This window comes from Phaseolus vulgaris, chromosome 1 (assembly GCF_051622355.1).
Source record: "Phaseolus vulgaris cultivar YP4 chromosome 1, ASM5162235v1, whole genome shotgun sequence".
Taxonomy (NCBI): domain Eukaryota; kingdom Viridiplantae; phylum Streptophyta; class Magnoliopsida; order Fabales; family Fabaceae; genus Phaseolus; species Phaseolus vulgaris.
This window is the reverse complement of record NC_143498.1, coordinates 36,123,349-36,133,348: the sequence shown is the minus strand read 5'-3', so window position 1 is coordinate 36,133,348 and position 10,000 is coordinate 36,123,349. Positions and strand designations below refer to the sequence as shown.

The window sequence follows — 10,000 nt, the reverse complement described above, 5'->3', positions numbered from 1 at the left end:
TTGAGCAACTTAGTAGTGGAGCATTTGAGCAACTTAGTAGTGGAGCATTTGAGCATTTGGAACGTGATTGAGCAGTGGAGCATTTGAGCATTTGGAACGTGATTGAACGTGACCGTGAACGTGATTGAGCAGTGGATCATGAGCATTTGAGCGAGAGCGATTGAGCGATGGAGCGAGAGCGATGGAGCGAGAGTGATTGAGCGAGCGAGAGCGATTGAGCGAGCGAGAGCGATTGAGCGATTGTACTCACAATGAGTTTCCCTTCTCCTTTCTTAATCTTTCGCAGTAACCCTAACTTCTCGATTTCAGATTGTGTTTGCTGATAATATCCGATGATTGTTGCTAGAAGTCTGGGGGCAACGCTTGTGATACCTGACATCAGAGGAAACCAACCTGGTGATAGAAGGTTAGTGCTGAATTTTATTCTGTGTTTGATGTTGCATCCTGTGTTTGAAGTTGAATAAGATTAGGCTAGGTTTCACAAATGTCCACAACTTCCAACCCATATCCACTAGGATACTAAGGAGCCACTTGCTTCTCATTCTCATAACCCTGCTCTCCACTGTATCCTTCACCAAACCCACTTCCAACACCAGACTCAACATAGAAATCATCTTCATGGTCACTTTCCTCGGTCACTTCCAAAAAATAAAAGAACCTTGGCTTCTCCAAAAGCGTATTCTTCATGATGGAAAATAAAATAGAAGAAAGAGTAGAAAAAAAAAGGAACAAAAAGTACAACTGCATTGTTCTATAGTTTTCATTTTGTGAGCCTTTTATCTGCTCTTTAGTGCTCAAGAACCTAAGGTATTTTGTAATAGTAACAAAACTAGAGTTTTCTTTTTCAAATTTCTAATAGCATCTAACTTGTTGTTTTGGGTATTTTTTACCATTAATTTCGAAGTTATTGTTATTAATTTCAAAGTTATTGTTATTAACTTGTTGATTACAATACAAACATCAATGGTTTACTAACTAAGCTATAGTGCAGAAGCAGTGTTAGCAAAAAAACCAGTATGTCCACTTCAATAATGGTTATCCTTGATGAATTGGGAAAGCTGTTTGAACTTTGAAACAAATATTGTGTATATACCTACTAATATGCCTTCTGAAGTTCTATTATGCACCCTAAGACAGGTATTAGGAGATTTGTTATGTCTAATAGCTGCTTAGTGTTTCATTTCCATGCTGTTTTTTCAAGGTGACAAAACCTGTTGGAGTCGTGGAAGCTGATTTAAAATCAAAGACCGAGCAAAGCATAAAGAATGTCAACAAGTCATAAATAGAATTATGCAAGGATAAAAACAAAATTGAGGTAAGCCAATCTATTTCTTTTGACAACGAATAGTATATATATTTGTTTTTTCTTTTAAATTTTCTATAGGAAGAGTACTAGATAGGACATGACAGTATGAGGTTATGTTGGGACAAGTCTGGTTATATTGTTGATTTTGTTGTTATTGTTGATCTGTGGTTAGTATTTAACTGCTTGGAAGAAGTTTTTCTTTGATAATTTATATTTGTTTATGCTGTGAACTATATTTACAGGACATCCGTAGAAATGATGTGAGTCTGAATGATTTCACTGGGAAGGTTATACTGATTGTAAATGTTGTCTCACAATGGTAACATACTGTGTGTGTTCAGAAAGCTTAGGACTTGTGATGTTACCTCCATTGCATATATGCCACATCTTTAGGACTTCCAACATAAACTTTTTGCTTAATCATCATTCAAATTAACAAAGTGAAATGAATTTTCCAACAACTCCCAGTCTTTGCTCACTTTCCTTTCGATAAGAAAAGTTTGGTGTGCAGAAAGCTTCCTTGTCAAAGTTAAGTTTATTTAAATAAAATAGTTCATTCATATCTTCCAACTTCTTCTATTTAAGTATGTGATCACAGACTCAATCTTTAGTTCTTGACTTGAAGTCAAGGATATCAGAATCCACACAAAAAGAAAGTTAAAAAACAAAAAGCACTTTATTTTATTTATTCTTATTCTAAAAAGTAACAAACGTATTAAGAAATGTCTAGAAAAATACTAGTTACAGAATATTTAATATATTTTCTCATGATCATAACCGCATTCAATATATTTTAATAAATATTTTAATTATTTGAAGGTTATTTGTTAATGAATATTTTAAACACATTACTAAATAAGAAATATTTAATATATTAAATACTTTTAATTGTTTTAATAATTTGTGTTAAACGTTATTTTATGTTTTCATTAAAATAAATATATTTTTATTTTTGTTTCTTCATAATGCCCAAGACAATTGTTTATGCAAAATGAATTTTATACATATTGTTTATGCTTACAGGTTAGCGGGTGACTCTCTTAAACACATAAAGACTTCAACTCCTTCAAAAATCACTTATAAGATTCCTCCAGTGGTAAGCCCTTCAGGTCAATTTTGTACTTCATCAACAAGTGATGCAAGCAAATGAAAGAGTCGATCAAGCAACTCAAATAGCTGCTCAAGCAAATCAAAAGTGTGCAATGTTGGAGGATAGAATAAAGTTCATGGAGCAAAAATTAACCATGATGATGGAGCGACAACAGGGTGACACCTCAACAAGCACAAGTCAGGTTCACCCTCACTATGCTCGGAACTTTGATGATCAACCTCTGCCTTGAGTTCATTTTGTAAGTTTTCTTAAAACATTTCTTAAGTTTGGTTTGTAAATTCTTAAACCAGAAGTATAGAGGTTGAGTCATTTATGAATTATTCGCATTGCATGCATACTTGCGTCTGCATGTTTTTATCTTCTTGGCAGTATTGTGATGAGTGAGTGTGTTTATGCAGTGAAACTTTGTGATATAAGCAAGGGAAAAAGGATCATGCGTAGAGCTTCATGGTTCTCCTTTTTCTGTTTTGGAAAGTTGGTTCCATACTATATTGTTCACCATTGCAATTTTGTGAGGTACGTATATATAACTTAAAAGGAAATATCATTGGTCTTTAGGAAAACATTATCTTGAAGGTACAATAGCAAAGGGTATATGATGACCAAAGGACCTTTGGTCTTGGATACTCTCATTTTGGTGCTTTGGAATTTGAAAGTTTTGGAACTTGCACATTATAAAAGTAAAGTGAGTTAGTGAATCAAAATAATGTCCTGCGGAAAGCCTATTGTGCTTTTTCTTCATTCAAAGACATGCATCATTCTGTCATTCCTCACAATACCTAACCATACCTGTCAACATTAAGTTATATTTAAGTGTTTGTCTGAAAATTGTATGAATGAGTAGGAGAGAGTATCTGGTTTCATTTACATGGTTTACCACAAGTTTTTGTGTTTGGGGGGCTGAGAAGATCGCATGGTGTTTTTCGTTTTTAATGTATGGATTTTGTAAAGGTGAAGTGAATTATGGTGAGAGGGTGGTTGTTTTCTTATTATATGCCATGTTTCAACTTGAAGATTAGTCATATGGTTCCATGCAGAGAGATCTACAAGAGGGTGTGTGTTGCTGGGAATGATCCTTCACTTGCGGAGTCTCCAAACGAGGACAAGTAGTGTTTTGATGGTATATAAACTAACCAATGGCTAATTCTTTCACTTTTTATTCCTACAAAACCATGAGTATATATAGTGGGTTTTATTTTTGCATTGATAAATACACATTGCTGGAAAGGTCATGTTTGAGATACAAATTGTTATTGTGTTACTCTAACCCAAAAGTATTCCAATTTCCTATGGATACGTGTATTCTACAAAATATAACAAATCAAAAGGTGCTCTTTGTTTCCACGTTAAGCCACTCAACATTTTTCTTTTTTTTGGATTTTCTCAATACTATGCATGTAATTCAAATTATACCTTCACTAATGTTTGAGGGAAAATCATATTTTAACCAGGATATGTTTATAGGATGTCAACTCATTTTTAGTTTTTTTCTACTTGAATAGTTCGTTTCACTTTATTGATAGTTTTTGAAATGTTAACTTCTAATTTTTAAAATGGTTTAATAAAAAATAAATAAAAGGAATTACTGAGAACTTTTTATAAAGAAAATAGTAAGCAACTAGTTTTACATTAAAAAAAATATAATAACACTTATATATTATTTAAACAATAATTAATTTTTCCTAAGAGAAAATATTATTTTTTATAAAAAATAAAATAAAAGTTAGTGTGATTAAAGTTGTCAGATGAAAAAGAATTTTATATTTTAAAATATTACTCTAAAGTCCAAAAACATGTGTAGGCTAAGTTGTTTCAAAATTGTGTGGTTGCTACGTATACTTCAAAATTGTGTGGGTTAAGTGTAGGCTAAGCCCCCGCTTTTATAATTTTTGTGTGACCAATGCGAAGGCTTGTGTGTAGGCTAAGCCCCGCTTTTATAATTTTTGTGTGACGGCTAGGCCCCCGCTTTTATAATTTTTGTGTGACCAATGCGAAGGCTTGTGTGTAGGCTAAGCCCCCACTTAGAATATAAATATAATTTTTGCGTGACTAGTGCTAAGGCTAAGCTCACTGATGGATAAAAATTGTGTGGCACATGAGTAGGCTTAGCCCACGCTTTTTTTAATAAATAATATAAAATGTGGACAAAATGTAGGCTAGGCCTATGCAAAAAAGTGTCCAGCCCAACCTCCACTATTTTACGTCGAGCATATTAGCTGCCAAATTTAAGTTGATGCTAAGTCTACGCTAATTATATTTTTCATCCGTTTACTGCACCTATTGTCCGTTTTTGGCCATGCTAAAAGGAATATTTCTTGTAGTGTGGATTGTTGTCTTAATTTAGAAAAAAAAATAAAATTTATTTATTTATTATAAAGTATAATACATAGTCATTATAAAGAATGTAAAACTGTGAAAGAGGGAAGTGGATAAATAGTCAATTATATAAAAGAAATCTTTCTCATTAATTTACATGAGTATTTTGTATTCGTGATAAAATACCTTAAACTATTTTCCAAATCCAAAGTTGTCATAAATCAAAATTCATTTTCTCAAATTTTAACCTTGAAACATAGGCAGTTATAGTGACATCTTAACCTCTAATGAAAAAATTAGCAAAATTAATATAAAATGTTCAAGATCCTTATGATCTGAACCAAAAATCATATATTTACTCGGATATAAACTTATAATAATCATACCTACATTCTTTCTTCGCAGTACTCAGACTCGGTACTGATTTATTTAAAGTGAAGTAAGACGTGAAGCATGCATGCATTTAAATAATAAAAAAAAAACAAGCTGAATAATTAAAATAGTAATATTAATTATATTTTTTATTATTTTTTGTACTTATAAAATTGAAGGGCGCAACAGTTACATAAGCAAGCGACATTCGCCATTATACTGGGAAGGACCAATATAACCAATGCTTGGGGATTACATTTTGAATGACGAAAATAAAAATACAAAAATAATTACATAATCACAGGTGAAATAGGATACAGCCTAGTTGACAAGTGAGGAAAAAAGATAAAGAAAGTTGCAGAAGGGAATGAGTTGAAACCTACACTATGAATATGTTGGCGTTAATGTACAACTACAAGCGACAGTAACTGGTCTCTTGCTTTGGCAACCTATCCTAAAGTTCTGTAACTTCCATGATGTTCCAACTTTTGCTTTTGCACTTCTTGTCTTCAAAAACACTACGCAAAAGCTCACCATAAACCTCCAAAAACGCTTCCCATTCGCCTTGGTTCAGGTCACCGAAGGAAATGTCACCATCTTCACATTTTGACCCTCCTTCAGTTTTTTCTTTGCAGTTTTCGCTGTGGGAATCACGAGGGATGCAACACTTGACTTTTAAGCAGATGTTTTCCATTTCACTTGGTAACTCTTGACCACCACTAAATTTCCTAGTCATCATTTGGCCTATTTCAGCAAGGCAAAGGCCAGCAGCAGCAGCTTGCTTCAACAAAATGGTGCAAACAATAAGAACACGTATTGCGGACTCCCTCAGTAAAGGAATGTCAGCTCTTAAAACCTCTGCATCTTTAAAAGGATCAAGTTTTGAAATATACTCAAGTTCATAGTCAGAGAAAGGAATAGAGGCTTGTGGCCAATGCAGCCACTCAAAATATGGATCATCCAGCCACTCAGGGAGGCAAAAGCCATGGTCAATGGGAACAAGTTCAGCAACCATACCACCATAACTAGCATCATTACGGTCATGCTTCATCACAAGCATATTCCCTGCATGTCTATCAAGGTTCATGATCCTAATGTCAAGGATCCCAATGTGGTGGACTGAAGCAACTGAGAAGAAAGAAGGACCCAACTCTCCTGCATCAAAACCATGACCAACAAAGCGTTGGAGAGAGGCAACTTTAGGCATGTGAGAAGGAACAGTTGATGCTGCTGCTGCTGCATTAGAATTGACAAAGAATGCAGCATGAGAGAACTTGACTAAAGCTGTAGGAGGCACAGCAGCAAGGCCTCCATGATCAAGAACATAAGCAGCTAACTCTCGCATACCAGTTTCACCAATGCGAATCGATTTCTTTAGGCCAGGTTGGCCCAGCATTTGACCCCCTAACCCTTTTGGGTTGTTCAAGGCGAAAGGTTCTTCATCTACTGGCTTTGCTACAGCAATATTGATGCCATTTTGGTTGCGGAAAGAATAGGCACCTCCTAGGCCACTTGGGATGGGTACTGGTTGGACACCTGAGGCCAAAGCTATGGCAACCTCAACAACTAGAGCATGTACTGGAGCTCCACTTCCACGAACAATCTCAATCCTTGGAGGGTAATAAGTGAGCTCTTCCCCTAGCAGTGTGGTTAGGGGGAGGCATGGAGTGGAGAAACTGCGGTGAATATTATCGGCTTGAAATGCTAGTTCAAAGGAGTGTGAAAGAGTACCACCAGTTTGGCTAAGTTCAAGAACGTTCGGATCAAGGTGACCATAGGATTGGAGTTTGCATCTCTGGGATCGGCTAAAGGGCCCAAACCCCTGATGTCTGTCAATAGTCACAGCCATTTTTATAAATCTCATTCAGATTTTGAGAATGGCTGCTGCTGTGCATTCCAAGGGATACTTCTTCTCACCAAACACCCTCAAAGTAATTTTCTGAAGACGATGTCTGCAGGTTCATCACAAACAAATCTAAAACTCATTCCTCTTTCCTCTCACAGGATCAAAATGCCACCAGACCCAAAGCAAGATTCTTCCCTTACATGCTTCAATCATCATACAATTTTATAATAACTATTTAAAAGTTATGCTTGGAATGATTTCTAATCAGTTATCTGTATAAAAATCATTGAAATATGGCTGAGAATGTATTAATCTTAAACTATAGATGTCATGCAAGACAAACAAAATTCTTGCACGCAATGCAAATTTGGATTCCCATGCACGTAGCATTGATGGAACAAGAAATGAAGAAGATAAACTAGATGAAAATTTTGTTATGAAAATGACAAATAAAACATTGGCAAAGAATCTATGCATGAAAGGGAGCCTGATTGTAACAAATTATTGATGAATTAAAAAGCAACAAAATTTCTTACTGTGTATTGGCTTAATTTATGGGAAAATTTCAAATGCTGGACTCATCGCTTAAATACTGGATAACAAATTAGCAGAAAAGCAGGCTAACTCTGCACATTTTTTTTCTTGAATCCCTAATAACCTGCAAATTCACAACCAGAAAAGTGTAAGCAAGAAAGCTCAAACGAAATTCATAACCCATGTCAATAACACAAACAAAATTCATCCCTCGCCCCCTCAGCACACAAAAACTGCCATCATTTTCAAAACCATAGATCATGACCTCATCCAATCCTTCCCTAATATAAATCAAAATCACGAAACACATACCGTCAAAAATCACATCTCCCAATCATCACTTGATCTATAACGTGATGCCAATATACCATATTTTTGAAAGAGAAAATATATTTGTAGAAATAAATAGTATGTAAAAAAGAGCGTGAGATGGATGATTGAAAGAGAAAACACGTATAGTGTTTGTTGTTGAAAGCATATGAATCCAGGTAAATGATTGTATGAAGGGTATGTGATGGTTTAAAATGGTTGTGGAAGCTATATACATATAGAACATACCCTGAACACTGTGAAGGCATTCAGGGAATCGAGAAGCAACGGGAGCGCGAGAGAATCAAACCGTCGCCGGAGTAATATCGAAATAAAACTCCACTTTCACTCCCACTCCCACTCCCACTCCCAACGTTAATATTCCCCGCTTCTGAGAACAAACCCCTTCTCTCACCTTTTCAACCTTTTCCTCTTTTTAACTTTGTTCTTCTCTTTTTCCTTCTCCAACGTCGCTATTTTTGCCGCTCCACCACTCCCACATCGACACTTGGCATCTTTTTCCCACACAAATACTATAGTATTTTATTTTATATGAAACGTGTTAATTTAGTATTTTAACTAACAACCTTAAACTGTAACCGTTTCTTGCTTCGTGCGTGGCCCTATCACGACGTGACACCTGACATGAACAGAAAAATAGGTTGTGGTCAGGTTGTTACGTTGCATGCTGGCATTTTGCTTTTATTGGTTTGTGGCTGTTAAAAGGTTCTCGGCATCGCAGGTTTCTTGTTTTCTTGCGCTCAAAAAACTGCCTCACAATCAGATTCTGCCCAACATCAACATTCATTTCTGTGCCAAATTGGAGTTGTTTAATTTCAGACATTGATACATAAGATGTAGTTTAATAAGTTATTCGTTATGAAAACCAGATTATAAAATTAACTTCTATGACCTTTCTTTATACTCAATAGTTGTTTTTACAAAAAAAAAAAATAAGTAAATTTAATTAGGTCACATTGACATTGTAAAAAAAATGCATTCAATGGTTATATATGATAAGACTGCTGACTTTTATAATAATTATTTTAAGATGTTTCTAAAATTAATGCTAATAAAAAAGTATATTAACAATTACAAAAATAAATTGAAACGATATACTTTTTGCTATATTTTAAGTGAAAAAATAGTTTCAAATACAGCGTGAGAGGATTTTCTCTGCTTTTAAAGAATTGTGCTTGACTTTCTATTTTAAGGGAATTGAGAAAAAATATTATCCAGTTCCTCATTCCTCTGCCAACACCGACGGATGTTTTCCAGCTACATTGCAGACCGTTGGATATATGTAATAAAATGGTCATTAAATATTTCCTGAAAAAGCTAATTTTTCAGAAATTTTAGACCAAGCTTCTGTTAAATTTTGATAAATAAATATTAGATATTTTAAATACATAAAGAATAAAAATAATATAATTGAATTAAATTAAATTTAAAAATAAATAGAAAAATTTAAAAAGATAAGAAATTAAGTAAGAAATTAAAAAAAAGAGTATATAAATAAAATTAAAAAGGTATGTTATAATCGAGGTTTTTAGATTATTAAATCAAATGAGCATTAAGAAGAGAGCCCTTCCTCAATGTCATCTCCTTCACACTCTTTTACACACTTTCTTTCAATGAGTGACCCTCGTTTGTGTGGGCACTTTGCTTCGTTAGTTTGATACTTTTTTTATTGTGATATAGTTTTAGACTATCCTACCAATTTTACTTGTGTTTCCTAAAAAAAAATATTAGAGGAGTTTGGGAGATGGTTCAAATACTAGGGTCAGTTATAGTATTACTAATTAGGAAGGATAAGGCAGGAAATGGCAATAAGATGTGGGTTAGGAATTTTTGTTAAAGAGATGCCAAAAGTTCATATTGTAGAGTTACAATGCATTTGCTTAGAATTCCAAGTGCTAGATTTGTTGTCTTAGTGTTAATATTGAATATTTAACTTATTTGAAAATAATTTGTGAAGGTCAAAACACATTTAAAGTCTAAGAATGTTTCTCCTATTTAGATTTTGAATACCAATTTCATGCAAATGGTTCCTTGAATCTTTATTTGTTTGCACGTTAGTTTCTTAATTAGTGTAACGTTTCTTAATTAGTGGGACGTTAGGAAGACTTTATGATAGAGGATGCCACGTCTAGTTAGTAACTCCCTCACACATACGTGATAACACATGATTTTTAAGTTGGTTTAG

The 10,000-nt window shown here is 34.2% G+C and overlaps 1 protein-coding gene and 1 long non-coding RNA gene across 3 annotated transcripts; one reads left to right on the top strand and one right to left on the bottom strand.

Moving 5' to 3' along the window:
- Positions 1 to 240: 240 nt before the first annotated feature.
- LOC137816138 (uncharacterized) lies at positions 241 to 3,470 on the top strand. 2 transcript variants are annotated; one of them, XR_011081765.2, is made up of 5 exons: positions 241 to 406; positions 1,202 to 1,315; positions 1,549 to 1,625; positions 2,330 to 2,402; positions 3,455 to 3,470. It is a non-coding gene; the product is annotated as an uncharacterized LOC137816138 (long non-coding RNA). The 2 variants fall into 2 exon arrangements; XR_011081766.2 differs by lacking the exon at positions 1,549 to 1,625.
- A 1,757-nt stretch (positions 3,471 to 5,227) lies between these two features.
- LOC137813887 (phosphatidylinositol 4-kinase gamma 1) lies at positions 5,228 to 8,219 on the bottom strand. Its single transcript, XM_068616353.1, has 3 exons — positions 8,044 to 8,219; positions 7,488 to 7,609; positions 5,228 to 7,057 (listed from the first exon to the last, which is right to left on the bottom strand). Exon 3 carries the CDS (start codon positions 6,967 to 6,969, stop codon positions 5,560 to 5,562), a length of 1,410 nt encoding a protein of 469 aa, XP_068472454.1. The 5' UTR covers positions 6,970 to 7,057; positions 7,488 to 7,609; positions 8,044 to 8,219; the 3' UTR covers positions 5,228 to 5,559.
- Positions 8,220 to 10,000: the final 1,781 nt, after the last annotated feature.

What these genes read in the sequence shown, in the direction of transcription:
- LOC137813887 (XM_068616353.1), bottom strand. Translation starts at nt 6,969, where the DNA reads ATGAGATTTATAAAAATGGCTGTGACTATTGACAGACATCAGGGGTTT.